Genomic DNA, 25,030 nt, shown 5'->3' with positions numbered 1-25,030 from the left:
TTACCGCTGACTATTACAAAGCGCTGACACAAAAATGAAAATTTCCCCATATCAATAATTACACATTGTTTTAAAATTGTTAATCCCTGTGTAAGTTGCTACAGTAAGAACAATAACATATTTGAATGAGTGTTTTAATATAAACCTGTTATTTGCTTTGCAGCTGAAATTATTGTCAGAGCTACTGTTATAGAAAATTAATCAACACCTCCTGACCAATCAGATTTGAGAATTCATCCTCGCTGTGGTATAAAGCAGATTATCAGATAGCAAAGATTATTGGATAAGCCCTAAAAAGAGACTAAAATGTCCTAAAGCCTCTGGCTATTATGTGTGACAACATTTGCATTTACATAAATTTAATCATTTGGCTCATGCTTTCATCCTAAGTAATTTTACAGGTTACAGAATAGAATTTTAAAAAAAATTAGCGGTACAAGTGCTTCATCTAAATTATTTTAAAATACAACTATGATGGACATCTCAAAGTCGTAATTACGAGTGATACTTTGAAGCTGTTAGTGTCAGACATAACATAATAACGATCACTCGTAAAGATGGGTGTGTCTGAGTGTCAGTACCTCTGTGACCTCCTTCCTCATGTTGACGATGCGGAGCCAGTGTGTGAGGCGAGGAAAGCCATCCAGCTCCACGTTCCGCTCCTGTAAGGGCACTTTATGTTTATAGGAGAGCTGCCGGCTAAAGTACTTCACCAGCTTACCCTGAGAGAATAGAGAGACAGACAGAGAAAGAGACATACAGAAAGAAATAAGAAAGTTATATCAAATCAGATGTTTGCATACAATGCTGCTTTCTAAGATCTATTAATCTCACTCATTTTTGAAAGCAGCATTCATGTATCCTTCACTGTCCCATATATCCCATAATGCTGTGATGGCTGCTAAAATTGATGTGTCCCCCATCCAGGGTGTATTCTCACCTCACTCCCAGTGTTCCTGAAACAGACTCCAGATTCCGCCTCCTTGACCAGGATAAAGCTTTTACTTAATATGCATGAATAAATAATTGTGTCTGAGTTATGATTTTATTTCTGGAGAGAAATAGCTGATGTAGTCACAGAATATTCATTCTATTATCCCCAGTGGTACTTTATTACATCTCGACTAACAGGCTTTTGGGGTTAGTGACTGTTATTGTACACGTTCCGATTTCCGTTTCCTTACAGACTCCTGCATAGCTATCAAAGAGCTAGCTGTTCTACTGGAAAAACTCTTCTCACATATATACTCGCCAATATTTTTTTTTTTGGGGGGGGGGTTGGTTTTAAATGTAGCAGGCAGTATTAATCATCACTTTCTGACCAATTTGTCAAGGTCCGGCCATATCCTTTTTGTGTGTTCCCTGTGTTGTTCCCTTTCCTTGTGGACCAGTGTTCTCTCTCTCTCTGTCATGTTTATGTGTGTGTGTGTGTGTGTGTCTGGGTGTAGCACTCCACTTTCACAGTGCTATTGATTGCAGCATAGATCACACCTGTTCCTCATCTACTCACCCAATCAAGCAGTGTATAAAAACTCCGGTTCTCCAGCCACTCATTGCCAGATTGTGTTTCGTGCGGTAATGCGTCAGGCCTATCCTCGTTTGTTTTCCAAGTTTGTTATTCTGGTATTCACTGTTTTCTTACTCTGTTTTCTCCCTGTGTTCCAGGATCATGTCCCCACCAGTCTGTCTGCCTGCTTTCCCTGCTACTCCCAGCCCTGCTTTGCCTCCCCTGCTGTGGTTCACAGCATAAACACTTGACTCTCACATAGTTGTCCTGAGTTCAAGCCCTGGCCTCACCAACTACTCAAGCCTGCTCACACTCATCCTTGCTCCCCCTCCCCTGGGGCACTTTGACTGAGCAACTGCCTCTCACACTGCCAAGAGAGTTTGAATCCTGACCTCTACTGACAGTGTTACCACGATCCATTCCCACATTTTCAAGCTATCAATAAAACCCATTTACCCTGCTTCCTGTGTCTGTGTTCTGCTTCTGGGTCCCTTCATTCTTGTGACTGTGAGAGAACAATCTGGCCGTCATGGACCCAGTAGAACCAGCTCCCCTGCTTTCAGCCCTGTCCTACCACAGCGCCCTCCTTGGCCAGCATGAGCAACAGCTTTGTGCCCTCTCCAAGAGCCACCAAGCCATACTGAACCAGCAACTCAGTCTCGGGCTTCCCCAACTGGTCCAGCCATCTCCAGGTTCCCCGCCCAGTCACTCTACCCCTGTGGCTTCCTCTGCTCCCCCTCCCAGTTCTCCATGGCATGAAGCCCATGTCCCAGACCCTGAACCCTATGTGGGCGACCTTGGAAAGTGTAGGTCCTTCCTCCTTCAGTGCACCTGTTTTTGCCCAGCGTCCATTAACCTACGCCACTGACAAGGCTAAGGTGGCCTACATCATGGGGCTGTTGAGGGACGAAGCCCTAGCCTTGGCCACTGCCATCTGGGACAGGCAGCCTGCTCTGTGGCCCTCCCTCACCTCATTCACTGCTGACCATCAGAGGCTTTTCTCTCTTGCCATCAGACTGGATGTTACCCTCAAGCACACCCCTCACAGCACCCCTCATTAGACTCACCTCTACCTCTACACCCTTTATGTGGACCCCTGAGGCTGAGTCCGCCTTCACCAAACTGAAGGAGATGTTTACCTCCACCTCTGTGTTGATTCAGCCTGACCCCTCGTAACAGTTCATCGTAGTGGTGGATGCCTCATACTCGGGTGTGGGTGCTTTACTCTCCCAACAATCCATCCCTGACCAGAAGCTCCAACCGTGTGCCTTCTTCCCTCGCCTCTTCTCCCCAGCAGAACACAACTATGATGTGGGGAAATCGTGAGCTGCTGGCTGTTAAGTTACCATTGGAGCAGTGGAGGCATTGGCTCCAAGGAGCCGAGCAGCCATTTATCGTTTGTACCGACCATAAGATCCTGGCCTACGTCCAGTCTGCCAAGCGTCTAAACTCTCGCCAGGCACGCTGGGCCCTGTTCTTTGAGCAGTGTAAGTTCACTATCACCTACTGTCCCGGCTCTAAAAGCACTAAGCCAGACGCCCTCTCCCCCCAATTTGCCCCGAAAAGGAAGCCCCAAGCCCCGATACTATCTTCCTTCCTTCTTGAGGGAGATCGAGGAAGTGGTCAGGAGAACGCGCCCAACCCAATCCCGGTAATGGTCCTCCTGGTTGTTTGTTTGTCCCTGACTCTGTGCATTCACAGGGCCTCCAGTGGGGTCACTGTTCCAGATTCTCCTGCTATCCCAGCTCCAGCCGCACTCTATGCCTGCTGAAGCAATGCTTTTGGTGCCCGACTATGGAAGCCAACACCCAGGTCTTCGTCGTTGCCTGTGCTGTGTGCACAAGAAGCAAAGCCTTCTTGTGCACCATCATAGATTGCTTCTCTAAGGCAGTACATTTTGCTGTGCTTCCCAAGCTCCCCACAGCCCGTGAGACCGCAGATTTCATGATCAACCACATCTACCAACTACACAGAATCCCCCAGGATATAGTCTCTGATCACAGACCTCAGTTTGTCTCCCAGGTATGGAAGTCATTTTGTAATGCATTCGGGGCCACTGTAAGTCTCTCCTCAGGTTTTCATCCCCAGACCAACGGAAAGGCGAAGCGGGCCAATCAAGAGTTGGAAGCAGCACTGCGGTGTGTCACCACCAACAACCCCTCCGCCTGAAGCACTCAGCTGTCCTGGATTGAGTATGCCCACAACTCCCTGTCCAGTGCTGCCACCAGTATGTCCCCCATTAAGTGTTCGCTGGGTAATGCGCTTCCTCTGTTCCCTATCCAGGAGGGTGTTATTGCTGTTCCTTCAGTGCAGGCCCACATCCGGCATTGCCGCAAGATACGGAAGGAAGCCTGTTCGGTCCTGCTTTGCTCCGCTGACCGCAACCAGCCCCTTGCTGACCATAGTCTGACTCCTGCACCCAGCTAATAGCCAGGCCAAAAGGTGTGGCTTTCATTCAAAGACATCCCCCTCAAGGATAGTCCCAAGAAACTCTCCCCTCGTTATTTAGGTGCTTATACCACTGAGAGCATCATTAATCCGTCCGTGGTCAGACTCAAGCTCCCCAGATCCTGGCATCCATCGTTCCATGTGCCTGTTCATGACAGCCCACTGAGTGGATTATCAGAAGAGATTATCAGATAGCAATGATTATTGGATAAGCCCTAAAAGAGACTAAAAGAGTCCAAAAGCCTCTTGCTATGTGACATCATTTACATTTACACTCTATATACAGGGTGTCCCAAAAGTCTCTATACATAGGGGAAATTAACACTTTTTAGCAAAATGTCTTCCAAAATTTTTCATAATTAGTTGGGTTTTTTTTTTACAGATAGCCTGTCATAATGCCTTTGACAAAAGAAGAATGTATTGAAATCATTCTCATGGTTCGATTGGGAAGCTGTCTCAAGACTTTAGAAGGAAACATGACAAGCGCATCACACATGACACTTGCTTATACTTGCTTAAACTTATTAACAAATTCAAAAAGACGAGAAGTGTTGAGGCCCAACGGAGAAGTGGACGTCCATGAACATTCAATGACGAAGGCACAATCGACGTGGTGCTGGCATACATAGTCCCCTATGTATGGAGACTTCTGGGATACCCGGTATATATATTCTATAGTGAACATATATGGTGAACAATCACAAGGACCCTGTGCCAGTGTCAATTAACAGTACAATCAAGACTCACTTTTCATAACCAGCTCTTTATCTTTATTTTGTTTGTCCCCTGGATTTAAAAAAAACATGTATGTGGTGTACTACAGACAGCAAAAATTCACTGCAAAACAGTTATAATTCAAATATCACTAAATTATCATTGATATAAAAAAAATACAATAATACTAGAACTTATAATCACAGCAAAGAGGCCAAACATTGGACAAAATGTTCAAGTACAGCAGCTTCAACTACTTCACTAATATTCATTTATTCATAAAGTCTGTGGATTATTGTGGATGTAATTTCCACCAGACACATCCACCCCCCACCCCTACTCCCCAAAACTATCACCAATCTCTTTGGTGCACTGACTCACTCACTGGAACCTTTAACTGTTTCTGTATTTTCTATATCCTTATCTGTAGCTTTGTGGTGTTTAATATGTCATGATTTCCCTGCATGTTGCAGAAATATAAATATTTGAAATGGGCCAGAGGCGACATGGTAATGCATTGCTGACTCCAGGCTCCCGGTTCGATCCTGAGCTAGTGTTACTGTCTGTATGAAGTATCATTTTGTTCTCATGTCTGTTCTCACTGGGTTCTCCAGTTTCCTCCCACCTCCCAAAAACATGCCAGAAGGTGGACTGTCTATGCTAAATTGCCCCTAGGTGTGAATGTGTGTGCACGGTGCCCTGAGATGGATTGGCATCCTGTACAGGGTGTATTCTGTTTCGTACCTAGTGTTCACAGGATACACTGTCACCCAGACCAGGAAAAAGCACTTACTAAACATGAATGAATGGTACATGTTTTCCCTAGTTAAACAAAGGCAGACAAATGATTTGAGTAAATCTATGATGTCTCAATATTACTGCTCTATAAAAAGCTGTTGAGTGTGGTATCAGGGGTGTGATGTAAAAGCCAAAACTGGAAAGTGGAGATGTTACTGAGTCCTAAAGTGTCTGAGTATCACAAGACACACCCACTTTCTTGTGTCAGTCTTGACGTCAAACAAGAAACATCTAAAACAAGTCAGCCCAGCTGACCCCTCATGCAGCGTGATTTGATCTGTCACATTTGATCATGTGATATTCTACAAGTTACAAGAAACAAGATCACTGGTTATTACTGAGCAGAATCTAAAAGTGTGTGTTTTATTCCAGAGAAATTTTGTAGTGTAGGCCGGTTTGATGACTGAAGATCTAACCAAGAAAAAAAAGCTAGTTAGCTACACAACATGCTGCATTGCAAAAGTAGCTTACGAAGAACTGACAGAGTTTTAGCTTTTTTTTAGTTGAACATATAAGTCAGATTTATTCGTTCTCTAATTTGGTGAATGACAGATGATAGACAGATGATAGACAGTTGATTTATCCTCATTGTGGAATTTGTATAATTATCCAGTTGCGAAGTTGTTTTAGCTAGAGAACTCAGGACAGCCAGCTACTGAAAAACAAGTGTCTTTGAGTTTATCTGTATTTTTTATTATATTGGGTGAGAGTGAGTCATCCATGGTGTCTGTATAAATATTTACTGCTTTGTAGTTAGCTAGCTAACCCTTCCATCTCATGCCTAACACTTTCAACATACTATAGAACCACACACACATATACTAGATACTAAATACATATACAAAACAGATTGGGTAATAAAAATACACACACTGGAAGCAATCATACTAGGATAGCTTTGTTCTCTATGATGTATTTTAGATAGTTAGCTAGACTGAGTGGAGGTTTTGATCCTTCATCTGGCAGTCAGCATTAAACAAAGGCTCAGGGCTAACTGACATGCAAGGAACAGCAAGGCTTCACGATAAATTAACTTGATTTCTTAAACAGTCCTAAATCAGGAAGTAACCCAGAAATGTTTGGTAGAGGTCGTGCTCGTATTTCAGCGATATGTAACATTAAAGGATCAACACCAGATAATTATATCCACAGAGTTATATAAACTTGGGCCACATCTCAAACCGGATACTACGGTAGTTTATAATGTGTAAGTAGCCCACCGGTGTCTTTACTATTTAGGAACCCTTTTTAGTTATTATGGAGCCTTGAGTTCTCTCTGAATGTGCATTATTGCTTCCGATAGCTGATTAATGTGCATGGTGGAGATGGGTGTAGCACAACCCACTTTGTTAAATATTCAAAATATTAGTATGCAATAGCATTTTTCTAGCTAAGAGAGAGTGCAAAATTCCCAAATCCTACATCCAGCAGCTTTAACCAACAGGAGATGCTCATTTACTAGAACAAAGCTTTGGTGTGGTTGCACATCAAGTTAATTCTACCAAATCAATCAGTCTAAATTTGCTAGCTTTCCCCATCTGGAATTATGTGTGCTGGCACTTGGACATTTGGACGGAGGTAGTGGGACTAACGGAAGGATTTGGACTCCTTTGATGGCTGGCAGAAGTTAGCAAGAAAAGCTCACATTGCTTACAATGGCTTTACAGATTGCTTTCTTGAGAAAAAGCAAGCCTAGTTACTAATTAATATGTGCTGATTATTAGTTAAATATGTTAAGATATATCTACAGGGTTCTATGTAGCCCCACAACAGAGTGTTTGCTTCCAATTAGAACACATTTTGGAGGCTAGGAACCCTTGAAGAACCCTTGAACAACACTCTTGTGTAAGAGTGTACCAAGGACCAAGACATTTCGCTAAATTTGAAATGTCTTACAGGTTCTAGATATTAAGAAGAAAATAATGACCAATAATTTGGTACCCAATTACACAGTTAACTGTATATACACACTGAGACAAAAGAGTTCTTTATGGATTCTTTAAGGGTTTGTTTGATATGTGTCCAAATAGGGTTCTAATGGGAACCCTTTCTCATACAAAAGCATTTTGTTGTAGGGTTCTACATTAAGCCATTAAAGGTTCCGCAGAAGAACAACCAAAGAACCCTTGAGAGTTGTACATATTTTAAGCATGCATGACATGACAGGAAGCAGAAGAAACTCACTAGCTACCTTTATTTAGTCATTTTGCTATGTAAGAATATAACTAGCTAGCTAGAGATAGCTATACTCTTTATTTAAGCCAAAAAGCTAGTAAGCGACTGCGTTAAACAAATGTTACATGCATGATAAGTGATGTATAATGACACTGATAGGAGTTCCCAAATATGATGCATGGCAAGATTCCTTTTCTCCCCAACGAGAGCATTTAACAATCTGCTTTTTAAAAAAAATAGATATGACAGGATAATATCAAATCCTGTGATAACAGAATGTACATATCATTTCTAATCTAAAAACATTACCCCTTATTACTGGTAAGTCCCAGAACACTAGCCACTTAATAAACTTAAAGCATTTATTAACAATTATTAATAATTAATTATGGTAATATTATCCTGGGCAACTAAGGGCTTAATTTTAGCACAGTTCTCCCAGTTACACTACCTACAAATCGTTTTTAGTCTCAGTTGTGTCCAGACTGAATCCCTCAGCCCTTTATTTTTGGCACTGAACCAGTAACCTGCTGTGACTCATTCAACTGCTGCACTTTTCTATAAGGCTTCAGGTATCTGTGCTGTTCGGCTCTTTGGGTTGCCACAAAAACGCCAAGAAACAACACTGAAGCGTTTCCTCTTTTAAATACCTTTTAAGAATCTTAGAAACTTTTGTTTATATCAGTTAAATGATTTCCATACTTCTGAAAACATGTCAGTAATCCGTGCTTAGCTTATGTTTAGGAACAAGCAGGAAAATGGTTTATATACGGACAGCTATAGCAGCTATTTTCCTTAGTAATTAATAATTAATAGCCTTGTAACAATCCTTAACTCCCCCCTTAACATGTACTTTTTATTATTTGGATAAACTACTTCGCTTTTTGCAGTACCCATTTTAATAATTAGGCAATCATACATCTCTGTGCTACATGGAATTATACTCTAGGACTGATTAAACAATATTAGCTAAAGTAGTTTACTATTTCTTTTTGCCTGCAGATGTGTTTGCCTTCTTCCTTCATATAGAAGTCCAAGTGATTTCAATTTCACAGGCTACAGAAGCTCTAATCAACACTGCAATGCACACACAACTGAAAAAAGTTATTCCACATCACTCTGAGTTGTGTGTCAAATGAAGGCATCATGTCCTGTTGTGTGTGTTTATGAAACTTTTCCTCTAGGTCTTTCTTATTTAACTATAAACCTGAATGAAGCTAATGAAGACTACATAGAGGTAATCTGAAAGTAAATACTTGGTTAGACTACTTGGCAGTAATCTAAAATTATGAGAAGAAATGGTTTGTGTCAATACAGCTGAGGAATCAACACATGTTTGGCTAGATATTTGTTACATGTCCAAATTGTGCTTCTTTAGTTTTGTACTTGAGCTACATTAGCATCTTGCATATCACACATCAAAACACAAGCTAAGTAATTTATATTCCAATGATTTCGATGATGTCAGAAATCAGAATGTAGTCTTTTTTTCTGCTTTCTTGCTTCCACTTACTGTTGTAATTGAAATGGAAAAAGTTGGCTAGTATCTAGAGTAAGCAGTGTTAGGCTAACACATGCTAAGTTGCCAGCACATTACTAAGCATGCTAGCATAAGTAGCCTAATGGTCTAAGCTAACATAAGTAGCCTAATGGTCTAAAGTTAATTTTTCAGGTGCTGTAAAGAAATATTTTGGAGTATCTTCAGTGTACGAACCAGCTGAAAGTGATTCTGATACATTTTTTAGCCAAATTCAACTAACTCCCAACCTACAAGCAATAAAAGCCAAAGAAAACGCCCTCTCAAGCCTTCTGAACTACGAGTTCCTTCCCCATCTTCAGAGTGACATCAAATCAATACGGCTGCTCAAAGCATCAGAAGTAAACAAAGTATTTGAAACCTTTGAATTATGCTGTATATACAAGTATTCACTTTAGGTGTATCAACATAAAGACATTTGCTTGTTATATCTAAAATATTAACTATACTGTTGTTTGAGGAGGAGAATATACATCACTCATCAAATTTAGCTGGCTAGCTTGTTGCTAACAATAGACATCTACGTGTTTTTTTTTTCACTTCGTATGTTGAATTCGCCAGGGTCAACAATGACACAATTCAAGCCTGCGAATTATCACTTATGAGGCAAATCAAATGCAGCAGAACTTGCTAGTTTCCCCCAGTCATGTCTAAATGATGTTAGCTAAGGTTAACAGCTAGCAAGTATTTTAGTGCTACGGTAAGCAGATTAATACAATATTGGGCTGTATCTCCCAAGCAGGGATTAAAATACTGGACATACAAGTGCAACATATAATGAAAAAGGGGTTTGAGTAGTTTTTATTTTACTGTTTATTAAACTGCAAGATAATGTAAGTATTAATTGTGTTCATTCCTGCATTTAAAACTATATGATTAATGTGAGAATGTAAGTGAGTAAGTTTTCACTTAGGGCCCCCAAAATGTACAGAATTGGCCCTGTGTATAAAGATAGATATGCAAAGTTAAATTAAGATGAGTATATAACAACAACTGTACAAAGTACAGATGAGTGGTATGAACAGCTGTGAAGATGTCAGTATGTGCAAAATTGTGAGTAGTGTATCATACAGTGTGAGAGAATTAACCCTAGCTGTGAGGATACAGTGCAGTATTTCAGCAGTGTGTTAGTCTATGTGCTTTAAGAAAAAAAAAACACCTCCCCTCACTGTGGGGCATCCCTGCTTCCAGTCAATGCCAGAGGGAGTCCCTTGTTTTTCCTTGCCTTCTCTTGCTTACATTTTGGAGCTTAGCATGACGCAATTAGCAATTAAAATCCCCAGTTTGCAAATGGAGGTTTCCACACACACACACAAAAAAAAAAACAAATGCAAATGGTTATGTCAACACAAGGCCCCTATCGGTGTCCATGTTAGCAAGCGAGGAAACTGAAGCACCTCTTTTTTTCTTTTTCTTTTTTTTTTTTTTTTGCACCACCTGCAGAATGCGCCTCACTGCAGCTTCTTCATTTATTACCCACACACACATACACACACACAATCACACAGATGCAATAAATGCAATAAAACAAGATGGACATTGTGTCCAGTGGTGATAAGCAGTAGGACATGAATGCTGAATCTACATGAAAGAGGATGAGTGGAGGGATAAGTGGATGTGGTGTTGGTGGTGATGGTGGTGATGGTGATTGTGTTGGTGGTGATGGTGTTGGTGATGGTGGTGCTGGTGGTGATGGTGTTGGTAATTGTGATGGTGGTGATGGTTTTAGTGTTGGTGGTGATGGTGTTGGTAATTGTGATGGTGGTGATGGTGTTGGTAATTGTGATGGTGGTGATGGTTTTAGTGTTGGTGGTGATGGTGTTGGTAGTGATGGTGTTGGTGGTATTGGTGATGGTGTTGATGGTGATGGATTTAGTTATGGTGATGGTGTTGGTGGTGATAATGATGGTGATGGTGTTGGTGGTGATAACAATGGTGATGGTGTTGGTGGTGATGGTCTTAGTTATGGTGATGGTGTTAGTTGTGGTGATGGTGTTGGTGATGGTGTTGGTGTTGATGGTGATGGTCTTAGTTATGGTGATGGTGTTGGTTGTGGTGGTGATGGAGGTGATGGTGATGGAGGTGATGGTGATGGTGATAGTCTTGGTGATGATGGTGGTGGTGTTGGTGATGTTAAACGGCCTGTTACCTCGAGCGTGCGGATTTCTTTTTGCGTCAGGTCGTTAGATGTGGCACATTTAGTCCTGAGCCCCTCCAGGCTGGAGATGCTGATGTCGATCATGTTCTGCACCAGCTCGCACTGCTGCAGGGCTTTCTGCAAACTCAGGTGAGCCTCCTCGCTTTTCGTCATCTTTTCCTCGTCCATCATGTGCAGAGTCCGTTTTGTTGTTGTTGTTCTTGTTGTTGTTGTTTTTTTTTACTGTTTTTTTTGTTGATGTTGATGTTGATGTTGATGATGCTGATGAAGAGCAGGATACTTTCTCTCAATCTAAGCGGCAATAGAAGAAAAACGCTTATGCAAATAAAATAAAATGAAATAAAAACATGCACATCAGATTGAAAAAAAAAAAAAACGGAGCGTGCGCTAAAAATACAACAGGCTCTACGTGTAAGGCGATTCCATCATCGTTGTCCGTTTCGGGTCTCCTGACGCCGTTTGCATGATCATCAGCCTACCATAATAACACAAGAAATAAGAGTGGGGGGAGGAGGAGGAGGAGGAGGAGGGGAAGGGGGGGGGGAGATCAGATCCTCAGTGCGGTGTCATCAGCATCAGCGACCGTCACCGTCCAGCGCGCGCTCCGAGGCATTTTTTTCTCTCTCGCTCTCTCTCTCTCTCTCTCTCTCGCTCTCTCTTCCTAATAATAAAATACGGAATTGACTGAAGGCGGTGTGCTGTCTCTAAGCGCGGTGTGTGTGTTTTGGTGTGTTCTGGGCGCAGGTATTCCTCCCCCTCTGTAGCATCCCGGCGCTCCCCCACCGCACCAACATGTTGCCCGTCAATCAAATCCACAGCAACCAGCGACGGCAACAGCGCGAGCGGTGACCGCGCCGAGTTCCCGCGAGAACACCACAACATCTCGCGAGATCGACATCAAATGCAGTGAGCTCACTGTTTGAACTCGAACAACCTCTTAAATCGATTATCTAAACGCATACTATTCAGCTAACAGCTTTCTGAGGCTTATACTCGGGATTTCCTCGTATATGCCTTATATATTTATGTAAACACTCGACATTAATGCTGGTCATTTTTTTAAATTATAACTTTTATTAGGCCTGTAGTAGGAGAGAGGCCTGTCGTCTTTGACCAAGCCATGGATACAACAAATAACCAAAGTGTCCAAAATGACACCTTACTCCCTATTCCCTAAAAACAGCAAAGTGCATTATGGGTATTCTGTACTCTTTGTACTTTTGAGTGGTTCTCAGGTTGGGGTCTGTGTGTGTGTGTGTTTTGTTTTGTTTTCTTTACAACAATGCAAATCACAACATGCTGTTATCAAAGTTGTGTTTATTACTGAGTTCTTAGTTATCTACCACTTTAACTAGTCAGTTGAATTAAATGGGTTTAATCCAAAACTCACTCGCTATCCTAAACTCACTCCGCATTATCCTAGTCAGGGTTGCAGTGGATCTGGAGCCTGTCCTGGGAATACACCCTGGATGGGACACCAGCACACACACATTCACACACTCATTCACACCTAGGGGCATTTTATTTTAGCCAATCCACCTACTGGCATGTTTTTCTGAGGTGGGATGGAACCAGAGAACCCAGAGGAAACCAATATGAACACAGGGAGAACATGTGAAACCTCACACAGACAGTAACCCGAACTCAGGACCGAACTGGGGACTCTGGGAATCTGTAAGGTGGCAACGCAAACTAGCGCGCCACCATGCCACCCAAATCCAAACCTTAATAACTGAAATACAAGTAGGATTATTAATAATGTATAATAATGTAATAACTTGAATCTAATGTGTTCTGTCTTTGGGGTGCCAATAAATAATAAACAAAAATAATACAAAAAATTAATAAACACTTTTTTTTTACACTAAAGCTTCCCTGGCTGCAAATATTTTAAGAACCCACGGTCTAGCGTACATGTTTTTGTCATGTCCATAACAAAGTAAATCTACTGCCCTGATACAATCCCACTATGCACTGAGATTGAGAGGTTAGTGTCCAAATGCTGTATCCTAGAGCACAGGTTCCCAACCCTAGTCCTGGAGTATCTTCTGTCCTACACGTGTTTGTGTTTTCCTTGCTCTAACACACCTGCTTCAACACAGGAAGGGCTGTTAGTTGAACCAGGTGTGTTAGGAGCAAAGAAAACACTAAAATGTGCTATACTCCTAAAATACCACACTATATCATAATTAGAGTGCTGTTTCAGGCATAGATAAATAGTGAATTATGGTTATTCAGCATCCAGGCTACATTGTTTGAAGACTTACATGTACATATTGCTATGCATTGTGGGATATCCAGAGTGTGCCAGATATTCTGCACTACATTTTACAGAAATAATTTCCAAATTGCAAAACTCCTTATTCTCTATTCTTTTCCCTTAATGTGCTTCCACACTAGGCGATATTTTAAGCATTTTTTTTTTTACGTTGATATGAAAAAAACCTGCTCACACGATGGACACACTGTAACCATAACAATGCTTTTACCAGTCTTAGCTAGTATTGGCTAACTAAATGTCCTAGCTTCAATAGTAGTAGTAGTAATAAACATGATATAAAGAATTCAACAGTGCAGTGGTAATGCTAACTCATTTGTAGTAACTATTTTAATTGCATATGGTAAAGCAAAGGAGGCATTTATTTAACATTTTTGGAAGGAGTCTCCAGTATCAGTAAGTTTTGTATCAGTCAGTGAGTTTTAGTCTTCAGGAGAGAGGGCTTTGCGATTTCTGGTTTCTCAGTAATAAGCTGCTTTTTTCTGGGTGAGAGTACTGTTTAAAGCTGTTATAACATGAGAGATAACCAGAACGAACTTATTTTTGCCTCTGGCTTGCTCATTAGGGATAAATTCATAGGGATAAATTCATAAATGTAAAATTTATATCCTGAATTTATATATTTCTGTAAATCTGCTTCGTGACAATGTCCATTGTTAAAAGCACTATACAAATAAAATTGAACTGAATTTCACAGATGTTCCACAAAATTAAACGTAACCATAAACTGATTTTTTAAAAAAAGTATGTTATTCCTTAATTTAAAAAAGTAATCTTTGGTATAAGACACATCAGGATATGCGGTTATGGGAAAATAATCAACTTTGGAGTGATAAAAGTAACTCTGCTTTGTGTTGTGCCATATCACACCATTTCATTCTTGATTATTTTTCTATAACTACATACCCTGTCATGTATTTTTCCTTACGTAAGACACTAGGCAATTATACTGGTATGAAAATTAGAGAATTTCACAAGCATAAGTGCAAGTATTATCCATCCATTCTCTGTACTACTTATCCTACACAGGGTCGCAGCGAGCCTGGAGCCTATAACAGGTGACTCGGGACACAAGGCGGGGGACACCCTGGACAGGGTGCCAACCCATCACAGGGTACAATCACACGCACTTTCACACAGTATGGACAATTTGGAAATGCCAGTGAGCCTACAACGCATGTCTTTGGACTGGGGGAGGAAACTGGATACAAACCCCCAACCCCAGACATGTGAGGCAACAGTGCTAACCACCAAGCCATACATTTACATACTGAGCAATATTTCACAATATATTACAGAATGATTATATCAGAGTGACTTAAATTATTATAAAGTCTTACCAAAGCTGCCTAAAGCTCAGACACAGCTTTCAGTCTTTCCAGTTCTAATACTGCACCAAACTAATGAAAAGAAGAAGTATTTTAGAGCACAACAGTTCTTATGTAACTTTGTCTGTAACACACACACATACACATACACAAAACGTTGAAAAGTGATGTTTTTGATGGTTCCAGGTGCTTAAATTGCTGTTTCAAATCTATTGTAATCCTTACATTGAACATTGTGCAAACACCAGCATTTTGTAACAAAATAACCTTTTTTTCCTTATGAATGCCTATCCGTTTTATAACAAAATTGTACTTTTTGTGTGTGAAGACCTACATAAATAAGTGAAGGTAAAAAAACTAAATTGCAATCTTGTCACTTGTCTCTTGCAGTTGACACTGAAATTTTAAACAGTGGTATCATTTCCAGCATTTAGGAAATTAAAAATGGTGTATTATATCTATTATTAGTAGTAGTAGCTTATGTATGGTGTGAGTAATGAAACCATGGAACACAAGGAACCAAGGATCTGGCTCACATTGACCCATACAAGCTGTTTCCTCTTTGTACTGTATGTGTGTTGGTGAAGCTATGATCATGATAAAGGTTGGCAGTGAAATTTGGCAGTTCAGCAGTAACCAGGGCGAAGGAACACACCTGAAGAACACACCTGGCACAGCTCAACCTGCCCAGCGGGTATCACACCACTCCAACCCAGCTCCAGATCTCTGACTGGCAGGAACACATGCAGCTCCAGCAGGTGTGTAGCTTCCCACTGACTGAACCTGGAGAGGAGGTAAAGAACTGCTTCCAGCGTGGGTGGACATCTTTAGGCTTTCATAAACCCACTGAAAATTAGAGCTAATGGTTAATGTACATTAATCCTTCATTCAAAAATAAATTTAAATCAGTATTTGTGTTTGGATCAACACAAGTGTTTTTTTGGTACTTCTGTTAAAACAGTGTTATATGTAGGAGCTCACAAAATCCTACATCACAATCTCTATCACTTTAGAGATTACAGTGGTACTGCAGTAACTGGACGTTTTCACCCACAGAACCTCCATGCTAACCAAACTAGCTAGCTAATATTTGTGATGAAAAAAATAGTTTTATTTATTGAACAATCACTTATATTACAAGATGGAAGACTCTTTCATGATACGTGAAATCAAGATAATTAATGGTACAAACAAAGCGCCAGGAATACAGCTGGGAAACAATTGAAAAATGAATTCTTTAACAAGAAAAAGGAGGAAAATTTAAACAGTGGTTGGGGTTAGAAAAGTACTGGTGATATCCTCAGTACTCTCCAGTATGTGTCATGGACTTTATTTAACTTAGTTTTAATTTATTGGTATATCGCTGTTGTATTGTTCCAGTTCTAGCTTTCGCCAAATAAATACGCTTAAAGTGCTTACATGGGAAAAACTGTAGCTAGTTTACTAACAGATCATTAGTCAGCTAGCTAGATAGCTAGATAAAACTTCATATCAATCCATATTGACAGGTTCTGGTATTTTTTATTAAAAAGTTTCTTAATATGTATTAAAACACATTTATTATGCAAATGTATTATTCTACATACATTATTTTAATGGCATACTTTAATTAAATGAAGATGTAAATATTGTAAATAAGGGCTTCCATTTGTTACGCCATTTTAGTAAAGTGGGCGTGGTAACAGAATTAAGTGGGCGTGGCAACCACTTAGCTCCGCAGCTGTGATTGGATGGGCCAGCCGCCGTCAAGCAGCGCTCACTGACGTGAAAGTATTGTCAGAAAGCGCGCCAAAAGAGATTTCAGGTTATATCGTGTTGCTTGTGATTAAAACAGATCAAAATGGCATCAACAAGCAAGGTACCTCTTCAGGCCAGGAATTTGCCATGGTAAGAGTGTGGGAAATTAACACTGCATGCAACACGAGCATGTATATGGCTAAATTAAGCTAAAGTTGCGTTACGTTTATAAAAAGAAGATATAAAGAGAAGCTACGGATTGACTTACAAGGAGCCCATGCTAGCTGAATTAATAGCTGAACATTCATTTTAGTCGTTTTGCTGTAACTATGTTCCATTTTGTTTGGATTTGTTTTGCTTCATTTGATTTTCTGCGCTTTAATTCCGGAAAAATCCGCCTCCTGTTCTTTTGATTGGCTAGTATTGCCGTGTTCTGTGTTATGATTGGTTGGTACGTCGTCCTTGCAGGCTTCTGATTGGACAGTTTAGCGCTAACGCGGAAGTTGTTAGGAATACGGGTAGGGAATAAACATTGGTTTTATTTTGTTTAACCTTCTTCCTAAGATGATTAGCTGGCTAGCGTGCATTTATGTAAATTTTTTTGCACCAGTCTTCTAGGTTATTTCTTGGACACTTTCGTGCTAGTAGCTACATTTTGGCTACAGTTGGCTACAATTTGCTGTCTCGTCGTGGAACCAAACTCGCTGCTAGAAAATGGAGTTGCGTTGAGTTGTCAAATCTCGCGATATTACAAATGTCTCTCTCTTTTTTTTTTTTTTTTGGCTCATTTACTGTTTGTTTATGAACAGTCGTGTGAATAAATATTCTGAAGGTCCCTTTAACTGCAAAATAAATTTAATGGACCCCAACTATTCAATTATTGAGCTCATTTGTTTAAATGTGTATATGTTTAAATTTAAATATATTTATTACAGCCAAAGAGCTTTTCATTCCTGAGTTTTCCACTCTCATTTCTATGGAAGTTGCTACATATGAGAAAACATTACACAAACTATCTCACCACTGCAACTTTTTATCTCACATTTGCAAGATAAGATCATTCAGTTGTGAGTGACCGGATCACAAAGTCACACTAGATCACAGTTTGTGAGATAAAAAGTTGCAGCTGTAATACATGAACTTGCAACTGCAGGATAGAGTAAAAAGTAAAAATTGTGTAATAAATCTGTGTCATATTTTCTAAATACTGCTATGGAAGCAGATACCGGCTTCCATTTTTACTACTGTACTACTCCTTTGTTACTACTGTAACAAAAAAAAAAATAATAATAAAAAAATCACAGACCAGTGAATGTTTCTGTAAGAACTTCACTAGGATTCTTAATGCTTAATGTTACCTAATTATAACATTATATAATGCTTCCCGATTCTGAGTCTCTCACTTGACATTGTGATTACTTACAGATTTAGGAATTAAACTCTATGGTCACATGTAACTGATGCAATAAAACAATTCCAAATTGTTTTTAGAAATAAGATTGAATTGTGATTTTTTTTTCGTAGGGTTGAAAAGTACAGACCACAGACGCTGGATGATTTGATCTCACATCAGGACATTCTGAGTACAAGTAAGTATGTAATGAATGAATGAAATTAAACTGTCGAATGATACAGGCCCTGTTCTTCATACATGGATTATTTGCTCACGCAAGCAAGCAAGTGTGCGTTTCTGCCTGAAGTGCAGAAGTGGGCAGAACTGTAATGCAGGTGATAAGTGACATTTGGATTGAGATTGAGATTGAGGTTGATTGTTCTCTCCAGAAACCTCTAATCTGACAACTTTAATTCCTACCTGTGTTTAGAGCTCATTGCATTACATTTGGTGCTCAAAAGCAACAACAAATCATGTACAGCCTTAAAGCATTTGCTTCAGTAAGGTCCTATAGTTAACTTTTTTAATTATTTCTTACTAGTACAAGAATGGTAAATACGTTGAACAAGATTTTTTAAAAAATCATTTAAGCCATAGCCTCAGCACAAGTATATTAAATGTCTGAGAAAACCCATTTGGAAAACTGTGTTGCTTCTTTGTGTTTAGATGGACCTCTTGTTGGTCATTTTATAGACACTCCACAATGCCTCTTTACTCCATCTCAGTCTGCTCGGAAAGCACATGGCTGAAATCAGCAAGCGCCCAGCACAGCCGGATAATTCTTCTATGAGCAAAAAAAAAAAAAAAATCACTGCTTTAAAAAAAAAAAAAAAAACTTTTGCACAGTGGAGTTATTTATTACTGGTGAAGGGGATTTGGCATGCTTAGTATTATGACATGGCTTTCAAGCAGCCGAATGGCCTCTTTTAGCTAACAATACCGAAATTCATTAGAACTGTGGCTTCTTTTTCATGAGCATGTCTGACTCTTCTTCCTCTTCAGTTCAGAAGTTCATTAGAGAAGACCGACTGCCTCACCTGCTGTTTTACGGGCCTCCGGGAACAGGAAAGACCTCCACCATTTTAGCCTGTGCTAGGCAGCTCTACAAGGATAAAGAGTTCAACTCCATGGTTCTGGAGGTACTGCAGCCTTTTATTGTTAATGCTAGATGTAAGGTTCTTATAAAAATTACAAATAACATTACTGTTGTACATAAACACGTTTACACAAACAAATAAAATTCCATATAGATAAAAAAGGAATGTGTGAAATTGATTTATTTCCTAAAAAAATAAAAATACATACCTGTAGAATCAGGATTCTTACAGATTCAGTCCTTTGTTTCATCACTATGGTTAGTGTGAATTGCTTGGTAGAGAGCACATGATCAAGTTTTCCTCAGTGGATATGCATTTTTTTAAATGAAATAAAAGTTGTTTTCGTTTGTACAGCTCAACGCTTCAGACGACCGTGGTATAGACGTGGTAAGAGGCCCCATCCTCAGCTTCGCCAGCACCAGGACCATTTTCAAGTAAGAGCAGCACTTATGTTTCAAGACCATTTCATTCTGTTCAGTACATTTCCCTGATCTTAAAAATATAAATCAGGGCTGCACGATAAGAGCTAACGTGATAATCAAGTTCATTTATATTAATATTGAAATCACATTTCAACGGCATCTTTGAATTTAAACAGTAAAATAATACAGTCCTTTTTTTTCCACATTGTACACCTATGTTATATGCTTCTACATATTATAAGCCTATATTCACTCAAAATTGTAAATCTTTTAATTGTTTTTTTAGTCAGATTTATTGAGCGGATTTATTAATTTAAATCCTAAATAGAAACTTACAAACAAACATAGAAGCATACAGTATGTTTCAGTTAGCTAACTACAGTTAAGCTCTCGGGTGTCGCAGTTGATCATGTTTATTAAATGAAGGAACCCAAAAAAGGTGCTCACAAATAAAATACATTTAATTGCCCGGCCCTAATTATAAAGAAAACACACTTGTGTTGTACAGCGTAGAAATGAATTCTTTCGTTCCCAAAATGGCTGAATCATTTCTTTGTTTCCATATTGAGCAAAATGTTTGTGATTTACATTTAACCATTATAGTGCAACCTTAAATTACTACAAATTTAATAACAGGCTTTGAATGCCTAACTTGGCACACACAGCTGTATTTTGCATAGTCGTTTTATTTCTCTTTTTTATTATTGCTTTTAAAAAATTGTCTACGCAATGTTAACGTGTGTGTAAATTTGTATGGCTCACGATGTTGGCTCGTTTCTGCCTGGTAAAACATCGCTTGGTTTTTATTCTCATCGCTCATGGGTTTGTGTGTGTGTGTTTTGTTGTGGTTTGTGTAGGAAGGGTTTTAAGTTGGTGATTCTGGACGAGGCGGATGCCATGACCCAGGACGCTCAGAACGCTTTAAGGAGAGGTACTGAACCATCTGCCCCTCTACCAGCTCACCTGCTGGGCTTCCACATGGCCCTGTGTCCAAATCAAACTGTCTGCCTTTGATTCACTGACCAAACCCACTGCGCTGTGAAGAGGACGGCTAGAGTCAGAGTAAATTTAAAATGATTTAAAATAGCTGCTATTGTTAAATAATCTCTCTCTCTCTCTCTCTCTCTGTATGTGTGTGTTGTTCACTGTCTCTTTACCTTGTGACATCTATCTTGCTCTCCCTCTTCTGTCTCCCCCTCCTTCTTGTTTGCTTTCTCTCTTCTGTCTTTTCTCTGTCTCTCGCTTTCTGATTGTGTCTCTCTCACTCTGTGTGTGTCTCTGTCTCTCTGATGCGCTCACTCTTCTTCACTGGTTCTCTGCCTTGCTATATCTTTCTCACTCTCCCTCACCATCTCGCTCTTTCTCTTGTCTTTCCCCTCCCTTCTCTTTTGCTCACTCTTCTGTCTTCTCTCTCTTCTGTCACTTTTGCTTTTTCCCTTCTCTCTTCTTTCTCTTGCTCTTACTGTCTCTCTTACTCTGTCTGTCTCTTGTTTTCTGTCTGTCTCCCACTCTCTCTTGCTTTCTGTCTGTCTTTGCTCTCTCTCTCCCCTCTCTCTGTCTCTCTCTCTCGTTTTCTTTCTGTCTGTTTCTCTCACTGTCTCTTGCTTTCTGTCTGTATCTGTTGCTCTCTCTCCTGCATCTCTGTCTCACTTTGTCTCTTGCCTCCTGTCTGTCTGTGTCTCTTGCCTCCTGTCTCTCTCCCTCTCTCTCTCTCCCTCTCCCTACAGTGATTGAGAAGTTCACAGAGAACACTCGGTTCTGTCTGATCTGTAACTACTTGTCTAAAATCATCCCTGCGCTGCAGTCACGATGCACACGCTTCCGTTTCGGGCCTCTGTCCCAGACTCAGATGATCCCCAGACTCGAGCATGTCATCCAGCAGGAGAGGTGAAGCTCACTGACTCGGAGTATATTTGCTTTCACAGTTCATACTTTCAGAATTGTACACTGGCATTAAAGGTGCAGTCCATAATATTTAAGTGTTTCTAGATCTGTAGTGATCAGTTTGGAGGTTGTTTCAGAGACATCTTAGGAAAAACTCACTTGCAACACTGCTATAAAAATAAATCTGGCTAGTTTCTTTATTTCGTGCTTCCTTTTCACTAAAAGACAGCTCCTAAAACTTTTCCATGCCACTGCATGTGAACATACTCATGAATATTCTAGTTGTTAATATCTTTTTTTGTTCTCTGTATGTTTCTCTCAGCATTGAAATCACTCCAGATGGCATGAAGGCTATTGTGACCTTGTCAACAGGAGACATGAGGCGATCGTTAAACATTCTACAGGTGCTTGTGTGTTGGAAATAAATAATCAATGATATACTTTGGGGTGTGCTGTTATAGCAAAATAATCAACGTTCGAGTGGTGTGATGCGGCGTGACGCAAAGCGGAGATACTGTTACCACCCTGAAGTTGATGATTTTTTCTATAAGAGCACATCTTGAAGTGTTTTATTCCTCTTATACCACAGCAATTTATGAACATTGTGAATTGTGTGTGTCGTCTGTACAGAGCACTCATATGGCCTATGGGAAGGTGACTGAGGAGACGGTTTACACGTGCACAGGACATCCTCTGCGCTCAGACATCGCCAACATACTGGACTGGGCCTTGAACAAAGACTTCACCACGGCATATAACCGTATCCCTAATGCTTTTACACTCTCCACTTAGCATTAATGCCACTAATGTGTAAAGATGTGTTCTTCCTTAAAGCAATGCTAACAGAAATCCTACAGCTGAAAACTCTGAAAGGTTTAGCGCTGCACGACATTCTGACCGAGCTGCATCTTCTCATACACAGAGGTAAGAGAGTTCACTGAGTTCACATGAAGGCTTACTCTGAAGAGCAGACTTGCCGATGATGACCCAAGATACGTTTGCTTCTTTAGCTTGTGTCCTGGAGCTACGAGATGAATGTTGCTAATGAGTAAGACATGCTTATAGCATCCGATTTAGCACTGGAGTCGCCAGGAGACTTTGTAGTAACAGTTATTTATAATGTAGTTCTATGCACATAAATGTTTTATAGGATATTTTAAAATAATGATTAAAGCTGGCAGATTATTATTGTTATTATTACTGAGCTCCTCTTAAGCCTAGTACGCTGTCATGTTAATCAGTGTGGTCTTTATGGTCATGGTTAGAGGTGAAATTAAAAAAATTTACAAACCGTTGAACTGAGTTTGATGATACTTTTATTTAAAGGTGTATTAGGTAAAGGTTGTGGGTTAAATAGGTGTAGTTGAATAAGATTTGAATGATTTTTTTTTTTTATTATTATTTTTCTTCTCCTTGTAATGATTTATGAAGGTGAGAAAGGGCGTTGGGGGCGTGCCTATAAAATGACTGAGAGGAGCCAATCTAAATACAAACACATATTCTGGACCGGAAGCAGGATTCCACGCAACTATATGTAATGGCTTAAACTTTTTTCTTTTTTAAAATAATTTTCCATATTTATTTGTACTAGTAAGTAAGTAATATTAAATAAGATATTAAACAGTAAAATATTGACTCCCTTTAATGCCTACATACACTAAATTGTAACACTAAAAAGGGGGAAAATAAAAAGAAATCTGTTGAACGTTTATAATTTTAAATAGGTGTCCTGTGATTTCTCTATATTTTTATATTAAATATAATTTAAATTACAATTTTTATTTAGTTAAAAAAGTTAAAAAATACATCAAATCAGCTTCTTCCTTTCAGTCCTACTTAGTTTGCTATTAATAAAAACTTAAAAAAAAAAAAAAAAAAAAAAAATCACCATACCAGTGATATCTCAGAAAAGTGTACCGTGCCATAATTCATCACGATATCGACATTATATCATTATATTGTCCAGCCCTAGTGGTTTCTCGTTAGAAATGATTCTGAGGCCTTAAAGTGGAGTCTCTGGCCAAAAACATGTTGAAACTCTGAATCTCTCTCTCTCTCTCTCTCTCTCTCTCTCTCTCACTCACACACACACCTTGAACATATTGTATTACTAAGCCATTCTGTATGAACAATATGAATGGAAACAAGTGTGTTTGAGACCCTAAACAACCCAAAGTGAGGCATATATGATGATTTTAGACCTACAGCGTAATTACCTGTTAGCCATACAGCCTTGTTGCTCCAGTGCAAAACTAAAGAAATGAACTTAAGACACAAAATGTCTAGCTGATCGATTACAATTATGGTGAGGGTGCCATTATTTTGATCTGTTTTCTCTTTCTGCTGTTGCTCTGCTCCAGTGGATTTTCCTCCAGCGATTCGGATGGGCTTGCTGATAAAGCTTGCAGACATCGAGTGAGTAGCGGTTACTTTCTTTTACACGTTCTCCAGTTGGCACGTCATCAGAACAGTGTAGATAAAATTCAGAGGTTTATATAGATGCTACATAAATAGATGTTTCAATAAACGTCACAAAATGAAGTGGCAAAGAACAAAATTATATATAAATAATTTGTTCCTGTATTTCAAAGAACTACAGTAGGATTTAAAGCCCCTCCTTTCTCTCGTTCATTCTCACGCTCGTTTGTTCTCGCACTCATTCCGTCGTTAACTCTGACGATCTTGTTCTCTATTTTCATTTCATTCAATCTTTGCTCGTCTGTTCTCTCATTCGTTCTTGTGCTCTTGTTCATTCTCTTTCGTACTTCATTCCTCTCACTGTGTTCACTCTGGTCCTGTCTCATTTGTTCCCTCTCTCTTGTTCCTTCATTCTCTCACTCTACTTTGTTGTCTCACTCTCTCGTTTTGTCTCTCATTGATTCTCTCTCGTTGTCTCTTATTCGTTCTCTCTTGCTCACTTATTCTCGCCCTCTCGTGGTCTCTCGTTTTCTCTCGTATCATTTGTTCTCATTCTCTCTTTAACTCTCTCTAATTCTGTCTCGTTCATTCTTTCTTCTCTCACTCTATCTTGGTCTCTTGCATTCTCACTGTCTCTCATTCATTCTCTCTTGTCCTCCCGCCATCTCATTTTCTCACTCTCGTTCTCCATTTTATTCTCTTTCACGCTTTCTCACTTTCTCTCTAATTCTGTCTCTTGCTGTCCCCATCTCTCTCTCTCTCTCTCTCTCAGGTATCGCCTGGCCTCTGGAACCAGTGAGAAGATTCAGCTGAGTTCAATGGTGGCTGCTTTCCAGGCAGTTAGAGATATAGTAGTCAGTGATGGCTAGTCCAGTTATATATCTCTCTCTCTCTCCCACACACACACACACACACACACACACACTCTCTCACTCACTCAAATACACACCACAAACCTGTTTTCCGTCTATGACCCAAGAATCTGACACAATGAAATGTGTAGAATAAAATCAAGTTTGTTATATCTATTAAAAGCCAGTGTTACAACATCAATATATATATATATAATGTAAAATTGTTTAAATAAATTTGTATTTCTTATCCAGTGTCCTTTTTTTTTTTCATATGCATGTTTT

At 39.7% G+C, this 25,030-nt stretch overlaps 2 protein-coding genes across 7 annotated transcripts in view; one reads left to right on the top strand and one right to left on the bottom strand.

The window, feature by feature from the left end:
• ksr2 (kinase suppressor of ras 2) overlaps positions 1-12,181 on the bottom strand; it is a 106,205-nt gene extending 94,024 nt beyond the window's left edge. For 4 of the 5 annotated variants that reach the window (XM_034299107.2, XM_034299106.2, XM_034299109.2 and 1 more), the window contains exons 1-2: positions 11,329-12,181; positions 582-722 (exon numbers count right to left, since the gene is read on the bottom strand). In XM_034299107.2, the coding sequence (XP_034154998.2) occupies positions 582-722; positions 11,329-11,508 (321 nt within the window). In that variant the 5' untranslated portion in view covers positions 11,509-12,181. Of the gene's footprint in view, positions 1-581; positions 723-1,510; positions 2,083-11,328 lie in introns of those variants that run through there. The other variant, XM_034299110.2, reaches the window with a different exon arrangement.
• A 4,490-nt stretch (positions 12,182-16,671) lies between these two features.
• On the top strand, positions 16,672-24,995 carry rfc5 (replication factor C (activator 1) 5). Of its 2 annotated transcripts, XM_034299399.2 has the most exons (12): positions 16,672-16,830; positions 18,205-18,269; positions 19,076-19,212; positions 19,525-19,604; positions 20,450-20,523; positions 21,320-21,479; positions 21,799-21,880; positions 22,107-22,236; positions 22,323-22,400; positions 22,908-23,010; positions 23,837-23,891; positions 24,667-24,995. In XM_034299399.2, the coding sequence occupies exons 1-12, from the start codon at positions 16,784-16,786 to the stop codon at positions 24,691-24,693; spliced, it is 1,038 nt and encodes a 345-aa protein (XP_034155290.2). In that variant the 5' UTR covers positions 16,672-16,783; the 3' UTR covers positions 24,694-24,995. The 2 variants fall into 2 exon arrangements, with proteins under 2 accessions (XP_034155290.2, XP_026786733.1); XM_026930932.3 differs by lacking the exon at positions 22,908-23,010.
• Positions 24,996-25,030: the final 35 nt, after the last annotated feature.

The sequence above is a fragment of the Pangasianodon hypophthalmus genome, chromosome 24 (genome assembly GCF_027358585.1).
Source record: "Pangasianodon hypophthalmus isolate fPanHyp1 chromosome 24, fPanHyp1.pri, whole genome shotgun sequence".
Taxonomy (NCBI): Eukaryota; Metazoa; Chordata; class Actinopteri; order Siluriformes; family Pangasiidae; genus Pangasianodon; species Pangasianodon hypophthalmus.
The sequence above is the reverse complement of the archived record's forward strand: the minus strand, read 5'-3'. Positions and strand labels throughout refer to the sequence as shown.